This window comes from Caloenas nicobarica, chromosome 4, assembly GCF_036013445.1.
Source record: "Caloenas nicobarica isolate bCalNic1 chromosome 4, bCalNic1.hap1, whole genome shotgun sequence".
Classification (NCBI taxonomy): domain Eukaryota; kingdom Metazoa; phylum Chordata; class Aves; order Columbiformes; family Columbidae; genus Caloenas; species Caloenas nicobarica.
Genome location: NC_088248.1, coordinates 37,810,148 through 37,828,744, shown reverse-complemented (window position 1 = coordinate 37,828,744; position 18,597 = coordinate 37,810,148). Strand labels below are relative to the sequence as shown.

The following is an 18,597-nucleotide window of genomic DNA, read 5'->3' as shown; positions in this document are numbered from 1 at the left end:
TGACCTCTCAGGTAAAACTGTAAACAAAATAGCTCATTATCTTTAAGGTACCTGTGCTGAATTACAGAAGCAAAGGATAAAGGAAGACTTTCTGAGAATACTTACTTCGAGAGCAAATTCTGTTATGTTCAATGGGAATGCTCTTGTGAGGAACCATTTGCAATATATTAATGAGTGTCTTCTAGACCACAGATACTACAGGACTTCTGAAGCCATCTGTTTTTTCAACCTGTTGTTATAGGCATAGATGTTTAGACTACATCAAAGCAGTCTGTAAAGGACCACCGATAAAAGCAAAAGGCTAAATGCTAACGAACAACTTGCATATCAGTTTTATTATTATTATTATTTTTAAAGGACACAAAACCTCACTGGAAAATTTTGAGGGGTTAAAAATTTTGAAAAGTTTGAAAATCACACATCCAGTTCAGCCTTTTATAAATAGAATCTTGTCCCCAATAATTTAATACATTTTACCCTGGTCTTCTAATCTAAAAGGCTGAGCCTGTATAACATCCCTTTCTATCACCAATTTATACTGAATCAATTTTCAGGAAGATTTGTTAATAATCCTTTGTGATCCTATGGATATTTTCCTAAACTATGTGTTGTTTAGTTCCAACGAAGAAGATAATGGAAATAATGTCTTCTAGGAGAACCTCTTCATTAGTGCTTGGTGATATACCAGCTCAGAAACATATCCAGCATCTGAAACTCAGACTTAAAAATGCAACTACTATATATAAATGCCTATATATCTGTCTGTATTCACCTATACTTGTTATCTTTCAGTGTCTTGAATATCATTTCTGGATTATTTGGTGCATTTCTTCATAGCAACCAGCAAAGGTCAGCTCAGCCAGTCCTTACCATCTTTCAAAGCCAACCGGGTTCAGAAGCTTCTCTGCCCAGTTTAATTCCAGGGTTACAAGAATGCAACTATGTGCAAAGGCACCTTCAGAGCATTTCTTGGAGCCTTCAGCTCTCTGTTCTTACTGCTAGAGAACTTTGGGAGATGCCTATCATTACAGAGCACTTTAGCTCTGGGATCAGGACATATTTGCTCTAAGCATTTTGCAAGACCTGGATGTAGAGAGACTGCTTTGTATGTTGTTTTCTCTTACCAAGACCACTGTTCAGATTTAGGATCACAGAAGTGCCATCCCTCTGACTTCTCCCTAACAGCATGGATTGTATTATGACTTCATACCACTTTAGAATCATGTGCAACACTCTCAGAGCTCCAAAATGAACTACAAATAAAGGTAGCTGACCTAGCATTCATAAGACTCATGTTCTTTATCAGTTTTGTTGGCTACATTCATCACAGGCTAAATATTCGTTGTTTTCTTCATCACTTTCTCTTGCGCCTTATACACAAAGTAAACCAACCTGCTGATGCTGCGATTTGAGACTTACAGTATCATTTTCTGGGAGAACTTTCTGATCAGTCAAAAAAACCTTTGTGCAGCACTCTTCTTGGCTTCCCTTCAATTTATTTGTCTGAAATACAGTGTCACTAAAAGATAAAAGTAGGCTAAGAAATCATCTATTTCTTTTCATCTCTTCAAGGAGTGAATTACTATTCCGCTACACAAAATGTCTCACAACTAGGTCTGAATGGATTTACATTAATTTCCATACTTATTAACTCCCCTCCCCCCCAAAAAAAAAATTAAGAGAATGAGTACTTATAAACACATGAACATGCACATCTTGTGTAAAACAGCAATTAATATAGTCTCAAATATTTTGAGTCCACACATACTAATTTCTTTTTAATAAGAGATTAAGAAACAACAATTTGATTCTCAGTTTAGGAGCATTTGCAGAACTGAGCGGGAGAAATAAATGGATGACTTCCTTTCTATCCAACTCCTCCTCCTATTTTCCATAGTTTGGAGCTGACAACTATCGTCACAGCAAAGGCCAAATTTCCTTATAATTTGGAAAAAGGGTTTGCGCTTGCCATAGTCACAGAGGAATAATCTAACTCCAAGGACATTCTCAGGCTATATGCATAATCAGGCTCCTGGGTATAGCCTTGTAAGCTAATAATACTAATTAGAGCAGGGAGCAGAGCTCAAGTGCTCCATGTCCAGAAAATGTCCTGAGCAGCACATTTCAAATCTGATTTACCTCTCTCTTCTGCCTGTATATTACCCCAAATAGTAGATTATATTTCACCAACAGACACAGCCTAAATAATTTGGTAATGGCAAAAGAAACTTCATTGGCATTTAGAAAAATACTTATTTACAGACAAATATATATACAAATATACATATAATACTCATATATCTTTACATATCACTCCATTCTTTAGACCGAAACAATTTGCTGAATGCGATTCAGATTTTCAAACACTTTTGACTTGCCCGAATCTGTCTTTTTCCGCAAATAATGATTTACCAGCAAGTATCTAACTAAATCTTAAAAAGACCCAAACACAAAAAACCCTCGCACTCACAGAGTTCTGCTTACAAGACTTGAGTAACTCTGCACTTCTTTAATTTGTGTGGCAACACAAGCTGGCTGAGGCAGCTATTTTCTTTCATAACCCAAAATGAGAACCCTAAAGCTATGACCACTAGGAACGATAGAAGTCTATTAGGAACAACAGAAGTCCATTAGGAACAACAGAAATCCTAAAAACATTCTACGATAGAGATCAAATATTTACATTATTAATAAAAAAGTAACACAGTGTTAATAAAAGTAACATAATGTTAATAATGACACCATAGAAATACTCAGTAAACTTCCCTGGTTTATATTTGGTAAGAAGTGAGAGGTTGCACTATCCTGCATGAGGAAGGTGGTGTTTTCTAACAGAGAAATAACCAAGTAGGATGCTGAACATGATGCATAAGGGGAGAAGTGTCTTCAGATGAGCAAGACCAAATCACTAGTTGGTCTTTAAGCCCCCCCTCTCAGGAGTGCTATCTTTGACCTGCTAATATTCCATTTTATCACATTTTCAAGCCTTTGAACAATTCTGAAAGACTAACTAGGATATTAATGCAGCACAACTATTCAGGAAAAAAAAAAGCTATAGACCATATGTTTCCTAAAAGATGAGGTAAAAGCTGGTAAGGGTTTCAGTCAAAAAATAATGATAGGAATAGAATAGCTCCAATCCATTTTAAAAAGAGAAGAGCTGATGTTGGTGTGAACAAATTATCAGTCAAGTAGGCAGAGATAACTTGTGAGATGTGAGAAGCTTTTACAAAACTTACCTGAATGCTGATCACATACACATACCTGGCAGGTGTGACCTCTTGAAGATTTATCTTCAAGACAGAAGCTTCTGTTACCAGCATCCAAAATACCTTGCGCAAGGTGGCTCTATTTCTTGGATGCTTGCAAATCAGGCTTGAAATATGGAAAGCTGCATCTTTTCCAGTACCTTGAGAACAGGCTTAACATAAAATAGGTCAAAGAAAATATAAACAAATAATGATTTTTTTTTAAGAATCCAAATCCAGATGAGGCAGTTACACAGGAGGATACAGAAAGGGAACAGGAAAAAAAAAAACACCTCCCAGTTACGTATTGCAAGGCACAGTCTTTTATTGTCTCCACCTGTTAGATGGCTCACCCATGTTACTGAAACTCGGCCCTATTAGGTATTTAAGAGCTCCCTCCAATTCTGTGTGGAGTCTCTTTATAGACTGCAGCTTAGTTTTCATACAAAACATACCTGACATTCGCACTTAGACACTGCATAGCTACACAACTGGCAGTGGCTTATTTCCACCCCTTGTTTCAGACTGCAGGAGCAATCACTGCTCCTGGGCCTAAACAAGGTCCCACACACTGAACTGCAATTCTGTTTCTGAGAGCCAGCAAATGCTCTCCTATGGAAACGAGCACGCAGGATCATGACGAGAGTTCGCAAATCTGGCTTGCAGGGTTTTTTTTAAAAAATGGTGAGTCATTATCTAACAGGAGTGTTCTTCTCATCTTCCATAGGGACTGATATTTCAAGTCCGGGGGCTAATTTATTCAGTTATGACATAAATGAGAATCAAAACTGATTACAATTTGTGGATGACAAAGAATGGTGAATAATAAGGATATAGCAGCTCTGGAATATGATTTAGATTACTTGGTAAATCAAGCACATTCAAGTATTTCAGAGCAGCAAATGGCAAATTATACTTAAGAGCAAGAAATATAAAAGTCTGGCAAGCAGTATTGCTAAAAGCATCGAGAGATCACAATAGTTGGGTAACTTGACTATATTTTCCAGCGCAATGCTGCAGAACAGCTAATTTTATCTTAGAATGTTTAGACAGAAGAATAATGGTGAAGAGGAAGGATATGATTGTACCACCAAGGTGGTATTAGAGAGAATGATCTGGACATGCACTTCTGATACCTACAGCTGAAACAAGACACGGAAAATTCAGAGACAAGCCACAGAAGTGATTAGAGAAATAAAGGAAATGCCTTGCTGCAGAGGACATGATATAATCCGGTTAGCCAGTGAAAAACGCAGTTGAAAAGCAATTTGACTGCTGTGTTCATTACCTTCACAAATAGAAAATTATAGCAAGAACCAATAGCAAAAAGCTGCCTCCTCCCTGGACCTGCCAGTTACAGGTTTCAATGGCTGAGATTTACCAAAGGCTGCAGCTGAGAGAGGCAGCAGTGATGGGATGGAGATTTGGAGGCAATGAACCAGACACTGTAGTTAGCAACAACTTACCTGTAGCTATAATGTAGGTTTCAATAATATAATTTTTCAATAAAAATAAATGTGAAAAATCTAGAAACATAGCACACATTTCTTTAAAATTAAAACACTCAGTAGTCATTTACTATTAAACTCAGTGAGGAAAATAAATTAATCTACAAATACAGCATCAATCATTATTTTCTGGCAAGCTGTGCTGCAGTGCAACATAAACCTCCTTATTTAGTATTTCATATTAGGAGCCAAAAGCAGTTGATTATTTTGCAATCCTAATCTGAACAATTTATTATAATTTTCAAGTTTCCACAGGTTTTTTTGACACAAAACCTAAGAAACTTATTCATTGCTTTCACATGACTTAATGGTTGTCTTCTCCGAAGGAACGGTACAAGCTGTTATTTCCCACAGATAAGCCTTACTTAAACTAAACTGGACTTTCAGGAAAAGATTCAGTTGTGGAAAATGTTGTTCCCCCACTTATTCTCCTTTCCTACGACTTTTAAATGTCACCTTCCTAAAGAGGATAAAGGACAACAGATTGTGTAAGGTTTTGTTGTACCTTGTGAAGGGCCAAAAACTGCCACCCATATGTCGCTCTTGTTTTTTCATATTGCACAAAACCCTCTTAGTTTTCAATACTACACATATTCTATAGTCTCTTACTAAATATGTAAAAAAAAAAAAAAAAGAAGTCTTATTTAATAAAGGCCTAAAATCTCAAAAATGTAATTGCCTAACATAGTTCTTGATATGCATAAAAATGCACTTAGTAGACAGCATCATTTTCAGTAATAAATACAAGGTTCTGCATTTGAAAAGGTGGTGGGGTGGTGGTAAAACGCAGGTCTACCCGAGTCCTGCAACAAAACAAGCCTGTGGTTTTCAAATGCAGGGTCCTCTGTTGAGAGAGGTCCAGTGGGCACATTTTTCCAGAAAAACAAATTTTTTAAAGCACAGCTTGCATAATTCTCTAGGGATTTGTTAAAGAAATGATCAAAAGTAATGATGTGATCACATCGTACACTAAGTATATACATAAAATAACCCAAAAAACTGAAATAGCAACGGGTGTCAGAAAAGTAGGGATTCAAGTCATGAAGAAAACAAACAAAAAACTAACAAACCACAACACAAACAACAACATCCATGCTACCTAAAGAGAGGGCATAAGTAATGTGTTAAAAGTACATTCCTCATTTTCAAAACCTGTTCAAGAATGGAATATACATTGGAACTTAAGTCACTCTATCAAACCTGCAGTGTTCTGACCGAGCTCTCCAATAGCTGGAGACACCAAGCTTTTACAAATGCCTTTACTGGAGTATTTAAGCAATTGGCTCACAGTTGTACAGAATTTTGCAACAGTGCATGCCCAGGCACAAGCCAGCGGGCTGAGAACCAGTGAATGGAATCATATACACAGGGAAAAATCCAAAGCACTGAAAGCTCCTTGTGTTTTTAAGCCAGGAGTTCAGTAAAATAAAGCTAAGTATAGCTGCAGCTGGAGGATGAGAGTGGGAGTTGACAACACAAAGAGGATAATGGCCATCTTTGAAATCTGATTAAAGAGGTCGCTCCCACCATGGAGAGTTCAGGCTGGCAGTGCATATGAATTCAGGAAGTCTTGAGCACCAGCCCCTGCTAAAAAATGAACAATATGAGGAATTCAGCTTCCATTCACCCATCACATCAGAGTCAAATATTTTTACTTCCTTTTAGAGGGAAGGGGAGGAACACCAAATTTCGATGGGGATACAGATACAGAAGTAAAAGCTTCTACAAAACACATGCAGAAGAGGAATCTGAACCACTCCCACATCTCAAGTAATATTTGAATCACTCTGAATGTCATTAACATCTTGGATTTTTGTTAGAGGCCTCATCTCATCTGCACTTTCTTAGGAGTACCTGTTGTAAGGATTACACCATGTAATGTTGAATATGAAGCAGCATGAAAATTTAGGTCATCTTGAGTAAGGAAAACACTGTAAGCATCTCCAGAGGACCTACACGGTAGATGAAGTCTGAAGAGCAGCTGACATTAAAATACAAAGTGCAAGGTCTCTATAAGGCTATAAGCCCTTCTTAAATACTTCCACTGTTATTTCCCGTGCAACAGACAAATATTTAGATTCAACAATGTTAGACAACTGCTTCTATTACTAGTACAAGTCGGGTTGTAGATTTTGAGGTTCTAGTTTGTGAAAGCTGTAGTTTGAGAATGCACTCGGCCCAAAAGTTGTTGCTATACAACATAGCTACATATCCAAGTCCTTCAAAACACAAACCAGCAGAATTTACAAATGTTCTCCATTTCCATTTCTTACTGCTGTCTTTGTAAGCAGCTTAACAGATGAAACTGTTGTAGACTGTACTAACAGAAATAATGCTTCTTCATTAAAGAGATGAACAGAGTAAGATGCTTTATCCTACATGGTTTTTATCACAGCTTTGTATTACAAAAATATGAAAGGTATAATAGACGCATCAAACCAAACCACATTTATTTCATCAGTCGCAAGTGCAAATATAGCAACAAGTCAGTTCAGCAAATTACAACACACAGAGGAGAATGTAATGTAAATGCTAAGAACACTGACAGACCAACTTCAAAAGAGCAGCAAAAGTTTCCTCAAATAAAACTTCTATTCTTTTTACCTGTAATCTAAAATAACATAATAAATCTAGATCAGGAATGTCTCTAACTCATGTTTAGCCAGATATTCTGTTATTAACAGTTCGCATTATCCAGTGTGCAAATGGCCTGTCCAAGCTTCCTATTAACAGATGTTTTGGTTTTAAGCAGCTTTTAACCAATATTTAAATAATACAGTGCTGATATCTGTTTCTATGTCCTGCTATTTGATATTACAAATTTAAGAATATATATTTAAAAAAACCTAAGTCTAGTTTCATCGTACGTATGTAATTCTACCCGGATCTAAAGTGGGCAACATTAAAGATAAAATTGCAATTTAAAAAAAAAAAAAAAAATAGACAGACAGCAGTCAATCTCTGGTTTTTGCATCATCTTTGAATCTGTAGTTAAAATATATGCAGCACTTACGTATAAAATAGAAAGTATTCCCATTAAGAAGATTCTGCAGTGTAATTAGTCATTTTTCCCTACCACTTAGTAGCCAAGGAACAAGATTTATGCTTTTTACACCCAATCACTATTTCGCTTTACAGAAAAGCAACAATTGACTAACAGTATTAGCATCAGAATTTTTACACTGGAAATTTAGTTAGCCTTCTTCTTTGCTATGAGTTGTTGCTTCTTCTCTTTTTCTTGATAGGCAATGAATTGAGAGTCTGTACCAAAGATTCTGTCCCACCATGTGAAGGTTGAAGCATAATTGCCAATAAAGTTCATGTGATGGAAATCATGAAAACGGGCCCCAGCATAAAAAGGAACCAAATGAAGAGGATTCAGCGGAACATCATAACCACTACGGGGGAGGAGAAAAAAAGAAAAGCAATTACAGTAAGGATTTTTCCCAGGTATAAAGCACAACATATAGACACTAACTTCTTGTTTTTATAAAATAAAAAGGGTTTTTTTTGATATTATAAGGCCCTGAGGTAATCACTGTAACACTAGCTTAATAAGAAAACAAGACACCTCCTCTCCTAGCCAAATGCTTCTGTAAACTGTTACACAAAGGCTTCGGCACTTGCTGACCTTTTTAGCTCAGTTTATTAGGCAACACAAAAAAATTTAAGCAAGTGACCTAAAAAAACCCAAACAACAACCACCACTGACCCCCCAAAATCCCAAACAAAACCACAAAACCAAAACAAACTAACAAAAACCCAACCAAAGAACAACACACACACAGGCACACACAACACCCCCCCCCCCAACAACAACAAAAAATCCACAGTGGTCAACTTCCTGCTGGCTTAAGAGCTTCGACTGACTCAAGAGTGACATTAGGAAGGAACAAGAAATAACACTATCTTTTAGGGTCAAGCTATGAATGTCAGCTCAGCTTCCCAAATCAGCTACAATTGTAGTATTTCTACTATTATTTCCAGCTTACTACAAGTTCTTCAAATGTTTAAAATTCAAAAGTTACAATTAAAGTAATATTAAAACCAGAACAGTTTGCTTTAGATGGATTTCAACTCTTTTGCTTAGTAGTACTGGAAAGCATCTTACCACCACCTAGTGGCGAGAGTGAAAGGTAATTTGTTATAAAGACTTCGTGCGGACAACAAACCGAAATTATAATTATCAAAAGAGATTCGTATTTTGCATAATTTACTTTATGATATGTCACAATATACACTTGTCAGTCTACAACCAATATATAACTAAACCAGCAACGATGTGTATGATGACTTGGTTAGTAGCTCCTGTTCCACTAAAACACTTGACACTCAGCTTGCATTAAGACACTACATGCTTCATAATATATTTACAGATACAAGGTCAAGTGCAATACTAGCATTCAAAAAGGAACTCTGACTTTCCCTTCCTCTTGAACACAGGAAAGCAAAGCTCATTCATTTGCAGCTTACTGGGATTTGCACTAGCATTTCAGAGCCAAATTTGAAATAAGTCAGTTATAGTACAGAGACAAGAAGTCTTGCCCTTTGTATAATATCTACCATAAATAAATAAAAGTTATTTATTCATGTATTTAATAGACAGTCAGTGGCTGCACAGCTTAAAGTTTCTCTTGTCCAGGAAAACTGGCTGACAAAGCATTAAACAAAAAGAATTCTTGGCTGGAATGTCATATTTTGGAATTGATTTGTGGTGTTCTAATATGCATAAGGTCACTTGTACACCACATATCAAGAGCTAGACAACCTAATGAGGCACTTAGCTTCTGAAACCCTCCTCAAGATGCTCTAACTACTGTCTACACTCTTTTAATCAGCAACATCTGCTAGTAACACTACCTCAAAACAGAAGACAATGTAACTGTTCAGATTGTGTCATTCTTTGTAAGATGCATAAAAGCATTTCACTGCAAAATAAACAGTAAAACTCAGTGAAAACAGGTAAGTTTAAGATAGACTTAGGGAGAAGAAAAAATTATTAAAAAGCACTAAGGATTTCACCTGTGTACATCAATGGTTTCCATCAAGCGACATATCACCCATGCCCACAGAAGAATCACATGGTTACAGAAAACAACAATTCCAATAAAAAAGCCAGCTCCAAGGATAAGCGTTTCCAGAGGATGTGCATATTCTGCTTGCATTCCAAATGGAGACTAGAAAAAGATAACAGGCAGGAAAACAGTCACCATTTTTGATTTTCTATATTCCCAAAGCAGAATCACCATTTTGTGGTGCTCCCCGCTTCCCACTACCCCACAAGACTACAACAGGACAAACGGAAGGATGTTGCGGGTAAAGAAAATGGTCTGATTGAGCACGGGCCTTAACATGGGTGTTCAGCTCCCCATTGGAAAGACAGAAAACACTATTCCAGGGTCATAAGGATTATTATTCCATTAGTGATTCCAAATACTTCACTACTAATTGAAAAGTTGAAAACCTTTACTTCAGCTTACCATTACCCATTATTTCAGGAATATTAAAAATGTTTGGGAAGCTCCTATCAGCTTTGCTATACATCCAGTCTTGGAAGCAGAAGAAAGAAGGAAGCCAAAATATTCTCAGAGTCAAGATTCACTTAGAAATTTATTTTTAAAATAATTTAAAAGCCCTCCTCACCTTTGACAATTTTAATATAAATTGTTCAAATATTATGAGATTGAAATAAAACATCTTATTTTCTTATATAAGTATATATATATTTTTTAATGCAAACACACAACCCCCCAGTCATTCCTACATTTGGTTTACAAAAAAATAAATTCCATGGAGAGTTTTCAAAAGTAGACCACTATAGAAAGCTAATAATTAAAAAAAAATAACCTAATGCTCAAGGTTATAAGTTTGGCTATCAGGGGAAAGAAGGAAAAAAAAAAAAAAAAAAAAAAAGAGTCTACTCTGGCCTAAAGGTGATTTTAAAATCACCACCTTTTATTATCACAGAAAGTTTTTAGCGAAAGAAGCTGTTAGCCTACAGGGCACTTCTGTGTGAACTAGCCACTCAAGAATAATGGCCAGAAGCTGCTTCTGCTAAAGGGCTGAGGGGCTGTCAAGAGCAAGAGGAAAACAGCAGCTGCTGATGTACATACATAAGAATACATCAGTCAATACCAAGCTTCTATATTATGGCAGCCTGTATAAACCACCCCTGACCCAGTAGCTTGCAGTTCACCTCGAGTACCCTGTGGGTTATACACTGAAACACAGCAGCAGACAAAAACCCAGTAGCACTGACCTCCGTGATCCAGACACATCCAGCTAAACACAGCTATGCCAGATATACGGTGTGAGCACTGCTGGCCCCTACCTGGCGCAGAGCAGTGCCATCTCCAGGCAGGCACGGCTCATTACCTCCTGCTCAATGTCAGCTCCAACACCACTAAATGCAGAACCACCCAAAATGTATTGCACTGCGCTCTTGATCAAGTGTCACACAACTGGATATACTACTTTCAGAGGCCTACGTACAAAGCTATAAACCTCTCCTGAATCATATATCCTGCGCATATGATGCACACGCCCAGGCTGTGCGGGAGTTTCCTGTCGGGATCGTGGTCTGGGACTGGTATGCTCTGGATAACACACTACGTGGCAGACAACTCATGAACAATCAAAACCATAAACCCACAATTTCCGCCTCCTCTAGCAATCAAGCACGTAACAGACTTTTAAAACCTTGCTTACACCTAGCTCAACAGATATGATCAAAATTCAGAGTTGAGTGCCACCTTTCATTTCCATTAAACAAAATAAAATTACAGGAGGTGTTTTCAGAAACAAAATGGATAACTGTTCTTGATAAAAAGCTCAAGAAAAGATATCTATTCCACTGTCAGAGGGATGCAAAATTCTTAAGTCTTTCAAACAAGACCTTTAAATAAGTTGTATGAAACCACACCTACTAAAAACTACTAAAAAAAAATAATAATCAAGGAATACATACAACAAACTCATGGTGAACCTTATGGATATACTTGTATATTCTCTTGTGATGCAGCAATCTATGTAGGAAATAGTGCCAGGCATCCTCAATCACTGCACATCCAAAGCACTGGGCAACCAGAACATACCTTTAAAAAGAAGAAGAGCTATTAGTTATAGAATATATTAGCAGACACATAATCTTGAAAGACAAAATAGTTATATGTTAGTAAGGGTGGTAAATGTTTATATATATTATTGATTGAATAACAGTGCATTGACACGACCTTTTTAACATACTAAAAATATTAATTGCCAAGCACATTAGTCCTTGTACCTATCAGTTCATCTGTCAATATACTGAAGTGAATTAGCACACAGTCTAACAAACTGTCGTTTCAATATTACTCTATACAAGATGTAGATATAAAAACATGGAGGTGCATCAGTTATCTAAGCAAGATAGAAAATAAATCTCCAAGAAACATAAGCTGCTCTTGCAAAGAACAGCTATTGGGGAAAAAAAAAAACCCAACAAAACCAAACAAACAAAAAACCAAAACAAAAACAAACAAAAACACCACAACCAACCAACAACAAAACCCACAAAAAACCCCCCACAACTCAAAAAGGCATTTATAACTTATTCAGTTTTGTTTAAAAAACTATCGATTCAGTGCAAAAAAGGAGAATGTGAAGATGTGAAGCAGGTGGTACATTCTCTCCCTTGAGGAACACACTGTTGCTATGATATAAAACAAGACGAAGGAAAGAGACACTTAGGAAAAATCAAAAAATGTTAGACAAAAAACCTCCAGAAAGACCAGTATTTAATCCATGCCACTATGAATCTTGCTTCACTTACACAACCTCCCTCCTATTCCAAGTATCAAATTTGGGCCAATTTAAAAAGGAAAAAAAAATTAGAAAGCTCTAATTAACTCTTATAGCAGTTAAGCATTGACAGAAGCAAGATTAACACAGTTTATATTGCCAAAAAATTGTGTATTAGACTTGATGACACTATTTGTTAAATATTCTGCCTCTGGCTATATGTAACTCAGCATCAACATACGAGAAAAATCTACCTACCATCTAGGCATCTCTTCCCACTCATACGGAATGTTAAAATACTCTGTGAAGTAATAGGTGCCACAAATCAGCGGAAGCTGAATAAAAAAGTGGTTGAAGAGGAGCGTTTTGAAACACTTCCACTGTTTTTCCCAGGTTTCTGGTTTATCCTAAGCAGCAGAAAAAATAATCAGTTGTGTTACGAAAATGAAGTGCTGTAGAAATTACTTTGGAGGCAGTTTCATTTTCCTTTGGAAGACAGACAGCAGGCCCTCCTATCATACAAATTAACTCAGGCAATGGAAATTACATGGGATTGGATTCAGTTTCACCAAAACCTCGTTTTTCTAAGCTAACTTTCTGTAAAATTTAAAGGAAGTCTCTCTTAAAAGAGGTTGTCTTTGCCAGTCTCCCCAAACTGTTCTTGTTATTTCAGTGTTTGTAATTAGCAGGAATGTTTCTTTTTCAATAGCTTAACATGAATCTAAGTTTGTATATCCATAGTTAAAATAATAGAATGTATTCCCATAGCTAAAACAATACAAAGAGAAGCCAAAGATATAAGCTTGTGAAGAAATACTTGTCTTGAAAACATCCGTTTTTTGCAGGGAGACATTTTAACATTGACTGTAATAATTTCAGAGGCTGGTATTATTGATTTTTAATTCATATTACAAGGAACTTGTGGAAAACAATCATCTTCAGATACTGGATGTGTCTTTGCTATCAATTAGGAGTGTGTAGTCCACCCTAGGATTTCTCTGGTGTTAAAATACTTCAAAATCCCTTCAAGAGGGTGTGCATGCAGATAATTTGAAAGAGACACCTGCTATTAAATAAGCACACCATTTAATTGCTTCATAATACTAAGACACACCTCTACCACCAGATGATGTGATTCTACTATACCTTCCCCTGCTGACATATAAATTTACATGGAGAAAATTTAACTTTGCTAACATAGTGACTGACACACCTTCTCTCTCTATACTACCATGGTTAAAAGGATACTCTCCCTCAGAAATACTTCACACATTCAAAGACGTATCAGAAAGTGCATAGTTCACAACTTCATCTTACCTGCTGAATTTTGTATTTTTGCATGTATGGTATAAACTGAAAGACAAATCCAGGTACACAGAGCAAGAAATATGAAAGTTCATGAACTATAAGTGATCCCCAAGTCGCAATCTGGAACTTTGTGTAGTTATCCAGCATGTAATTCCAGGCATTTTTAAATGGTTGTTGCAAGGGATTGTCAGGCAAGAAAGAGTCTATATATTCCACTGCCAGATAAGCAGAGCTCAAGATATTAACACTGTCGTTCGTTGCCATTGTTCAAACATAAAGCATCACAATTCTAGTTCTTCTACAGTCGTCTATAAGTAACCTGAAAATTTTGAGAAAAACAAAACAGCAGTTAATCTTCAAACAAAAAACATTAAAACTAGGTAGCAACTAAGACAGGTAAAGTAAAAACAGGGAAGGGAAAGGTAGAGGGAAAGAGAGAGGGAAATGGAGAACAGATTCTCTTTCTAGAGAATAGGGTAAAAGAAAAAAACTTAAGACTGGTTTAAGAGGCAAACCAATTTGAGAGGCAATCAGCTCTCAAGTTTTGAGATAAGGTTAAGGGAACAGAAGGATAAAGAAATATTAATTATTACCCAACTATTATTTCAAGTGTTTTGTAGGATAATTGTATTCTGTACTAAAAGAGTACAGAAGGGTTCAAATCATATTCAGAAATTAAATTAACCGGGATCTCCCAGTTACCCAGCCTCATTCTTCTCATAGCCATGAGCCAGAATGCATGCAAGCTACATCAACACAGCAGCAGGCTGCCTTTAGACTGCAGCTGACTTGAGGCAATCCGCCTTTTCATAAGTAAGGGAGTTTTCATCATAGCTCCCCAAAGCATACAGGCAGCATTCCTGCAGGTGCCCCGAACTTCTGTGATTTCTACAGAGTAGGGTACTTGTTGGTTCAGGCTGGGTTCTTTAAAGTTCATTTAGTCCAACCCCCTGCCCTGGTCACTAGACCAGGTTGCTCAATATCCAACCTGGCCTTGAACTCTTCCAGGGATGGGGTATTCATAGCTTCTCTCTGCAGCCTGTTCTAGCGTCTCACTGTCCTCATTGGAGAAAATGCTGTCCTTATGTCTAATCTAAACCTACCCCTTTTCAGTTTAAAACAATCGTCCCTTGTCTTGTTGCTTTAGGCCTTGGCAAAAGTCTTTCTCCATCTTTCTTACAAGCCCCCTTCATATACTGAAAGGCCGCAGTTAGGTGTCCACACCTTCTCCTGGCTAAACAACCCCAACTCTCACAGGCTCTCCCCATAGGCGATGTGCGCTCTGATCATTTTCATGACCCTCCTCTGGACCCCCTCCAACAGGTCCATCTTCCACTCTAAAACATCTGCACAGTTCACAGGCCAGAAGATGTTAGTTAGTCCCTAGTCAATACGCACAGACTAGGCCTAACATAAACAACTACCTGAAAGGAGGTTGTAGCACGGAGGGCGTTGGTCTCTTCTCCCAAGTAGGAAGCGACAGGACAAGAGGAAATGGCCTCAAGTTGAGCCAGGGGAGGTTTAGATTGGAAATTAGGAAAAAAAATCTTCAAAGAAAGGGTTGTCAGGCATTGGAACAGGCTGCCCAGGGAAGTGGTGGAGTCGCCATCCCTGGAGGTGTTTAAAAGGTGTTTAGATGAGGTAGGTTAGGTTTAGAGTTAGGTTAGGTTATGGTTGGACTCTATGATCCTGAGGGTCTCTTCCAACCAAAATGATTCTATGATTCTATAAACAATGCACCAAGCTCAATATCCAACATTAACTACCGTTTTTCTTTCTTAGCAACAGCATCAGGCTGCTACTGTTACTTATTACGAGCAAATACATCACAGCAGATATCATTTTAATAACGATAAATACATCGGAGCAGATACCAAGGCAGCTTACAACCCGAGCTCCTGAACCGATGGCCACGCAAGGCTACTCACCCTCCCGCTCAGGCAGCCGGCAAGCCGCGGGGATCGGGCTCGTCCGTCCCGTCCGGACCCTGTGAGGAAGCAGGGACACCGTGGCACAGGCCGCCAACGCGCCGGGCGATGACGGCGACGAGAGGGATGCCCAGCCCGGGGGAGCCGCCCGGCCGCGCACAGCCGGCCCTCGGTGCGCAGTGCCCGCACCGGCACCCCCGCGTCAGGCTGCGACCGACCGACCCACCGCCCTCCCCCTGCCCGGCGGCCCCGGGCGCCACCTCACCTGGGTGACAGCGGCGGCCCCTCGCACCGCGGCGGAAACAGCAACAGCACCAGCGGCAGCGCCCGCCGCAGCAATAACAACTGCCGGGACCGCCCACTCTTCAAGTGCGCCCTCCCACTGGCCGCGCAGCAACCCGCGGCGCCTATTGGCTGGCTGGCGGCAGCGGCGGAGAGTCAGGCGTGCGGGAGGCCGGGACGGAGCTGCGGCTCCAGCGCACCGATTGGCTGAAGGGGTGGAGTGAGGATAGTGAGACCTCGGCCTGCGGCCAATGAAGCGGGAGGGAGGCCGGGTGACGTCAAAGACGTGATGGGGAGGAGGCCAGGATCCCAGGTGGGGTGAGGCGCCGGGCGCGGCTCTTCCGCCGGGGCCGGTGTGCGGTGCCGCTCCCCGGGGTCCCCGCCGCGGGACGCACCGCCAGTCTCCACGCGGCCGGACCCGGGCGTGAGCGGCTGCAGAAACTGCCGAGAATCCAGTTCAGAGAGGAGCCCCCGGTGCCCGTTACCTCCAGCTGCGCCGCTCCCGACGCTTCGTGTACAGCGGGGGCCGCTGTTTTACCGGAGCAGCGCTGCACGGCGGGGCCGCGCTCTCAGTCACGATCGTCTCCTTCTTCTAGGGAGGAGCGGCCTGTGCCCGCATCCTCGGCCATGCAGCACACACGGGCTTCCTGCCTTAAATTAAAAAAAAAAAAGATTGACATACAAGGGAATACACATCGAAATACGATGGACCAGAGCCCCGTTCACTGAGTTTGGTATCAGGCAGGTAAAATTCTACAAATAATACAAATATACAATTCAAATAAAATGTTTCTAGTGAAACCCGCTATTCCAAACACACAATGCATCGTACAATATCAACAGTAAAAGTACAATCATCCATTTAATTTCAGCACCTGGCAAAAAATCTTTGTTAACTGTCATACTAATTCCACAGCTCAAATAGTTTCATTGGAACTTAAACTGAAAACCGAACCTTTCAGAAACAAACCTGGAGCAAACCAGTGATATTTACATGACCAGTTCCTAAACCTTAACAATTTTTTACCATCTGCTTGCATTCAGATTTAGAGACCACCAGCATCCTCTGTCTCCTCCCCCCAACAAAAAAAAATTAAAAAAATAAAATAAAAATAATTTTTAAAAAACCCACCAAAACCCAACCAAACAAAAACCCCATGAAACCAAAACCAACTTCAACAATGTCAAGAAGATTATTTGGTTTGAGACTTGTATTGAGAAACACAAGTTTTAAGCGACTTGTTGCCATTAGGAAACAATATACAAACTTTTATTTGAAGAAAATGTCTCAAATATGACAATAACTTTGGTCATGTTAAAAGGAGGCCATCCAAGAATGAATAAAAATGAGCTGCTTTGTAAGCATGGCCATGTACAGTATAGTCAGATATTAGCTAACAGAAGCTAAGCTTACACGCATAAATAGGCCTTAGTACCATGCAAGTTCAACACAATTTCGTACATTCATTATAAATTTTCAGTTATTTTCATGCCAAATCACCTTTTGGATAAAAAGGTAAGAAAGCAGTAACATCTAAATGTGACCAAAATTGAACAGAAAAAAAAAACGTAAGTGCAGACAACATTTTTATTAAAAAGATCTTGAAATTACACCTGTTCAAGAACTGTTATACCATCTCTGATCTCCTTCAGTGGGAATTAGTAGTGTTAAGCATTGTTACATATCAAAAAATACAACTCTGTTTTACAACATAGTACTGGCATATTCAAAGTACTGTGCCAAATTATAAATAGTAAAATCAGGTTTTGAAGAATTTCAATAGAAAGCAACTTATGCTCACACAAACATATGCACATATTATATTTATGTAACAAAAGTTTTATAAAAGGAAACAAATTTACCCCATGCCAGTTTGAATTACTGAGGTGGGATTCAATACCTACTATGAAGACTGACAGTTCATTTCTTTAAATATATTTATTAGTCTCTGGAAAAAATAAGACAAAAATTTACTTTCACCAGAATACACACCATTCTTCACTGACAATCCATTTCCCAGTCATGACTGACATAAGCCGGTCCTTATGAAAGCGGCTTTTTTTTTTTTTTTAAGACTTTGCAATAAAAAAGAAATGGTCCACTAGACTTCAAAAATTCAATCAGCTTCTGCTCAACTGCAGGATAATCCTACACATTGCTTCTACCTAGAGTAATCTTCATCATCTGTCATCTGTAATTGTAGACAGTCACATCTTCCACTGTGACTCAAGGTGCAGCTACAAGTAGAGAAGTGCTTAGAGACTCAGTCACTTCAAATACACTTGTTGAAGACTGCTTCTAGTGCATAATCAAGTTGAAAATCCCTTTATTGATCATAATGGTTTGTCAATAACTGTAACGCCTAGAGTGAGAAAAAAAAGGCATAAATCTTTAGGTAGTATTTCAAAGAAATTCGAGAATATTAAAATCTAGTATTATTATAAGACCTTGCAACTAGCATAACATCAAAAAATTGCACCAACATGAGTGTTCATATTTTCCCTAACTTCTCTCTGAAAGTTGTCTGAATCAGTGCAAAGTTC

At 38.7% G+C, this 18,597-nt stretch overlaps 2 protein-coding genes across 3 annotated transcripts in view; both read right to left on the bottom strand.

Annotated features, from left to right (window-relative positions):
* Window positions 1–7,193: 7,193 nt before the first annotated feature.
* On the bottom strand, window positions 7,194–16,122 carry MSMO1 (methylsterol monooxygenase 1). The gene is made up of 7 exons (XM_065634441.1): window positions 16,037–16,122; window positions 15,772–15,830; window positions 13,853–14,162; window positions 12,794–12,942; window positions 11,724–11,850; window positions 9,779–9,933; window positions 7,194–8,154 (listed from the first exon to the last, which is right to left on the bottom strand). The coding sequence occupies exons 3-7, from the start codon at window positions 14,105–14,107 to the stop codon at window positions 7,947–7,949; spliced, it is 894 nt and encodes a 297-aa protein (XP_065490513.1). The 5' UTR covers window positions 14,108–14,162; window positions 15,772–15,830; window positions 16,037–16,122; the 3' UTR covers window positions 7,194–7,946.
* A 1,246-nt stretch (window positions 16,123–17,368) lies between these two features.
* Window positions 17,369–18,597, bottom strand: part of KLHL2 (kelch like family member 2) — a 57,813-nt gene continuing 56,584 nt past the window's right edge. For both annotated transcript variants that reach the window (XM_065633388.1, XM_065633389.1), the window contains exon 15: window positions 17,369–18,416. In XM_065633388.1, coding sequence (XP_065489460.1) covers window positions 18,388–18,416 — 29 coding nt within the window. In that variant the 3' untranslated portion in view covers window positions 17,369–18,387. The remainder of the gene's footprint in view (window positions 18,417–18,597) is intronic.

Coding starts and splice junctions, on each gene's coding strand:
- MSMO1 (XM_065634441.1), bottom strand. CDS start 14,107: ATGGCAACGAACGACAGTGTTAATATCTTGAGCTCTGCTTATCTGGCA. Junction 9,934..11,723: donor AGGTTCACCATGAGTTTGTT/GTATGTATTCCT, acceptor ATCTTTTTCTAG/TCTCCATTTGGAATGCAAGC. Junction 8,155..9,778: donor GAAACCATTGATGTACACAG/GTGAAATCCTTA, acceptor CCTCCCCCGTAG/TGGTTATGATGTTCCGCTGA.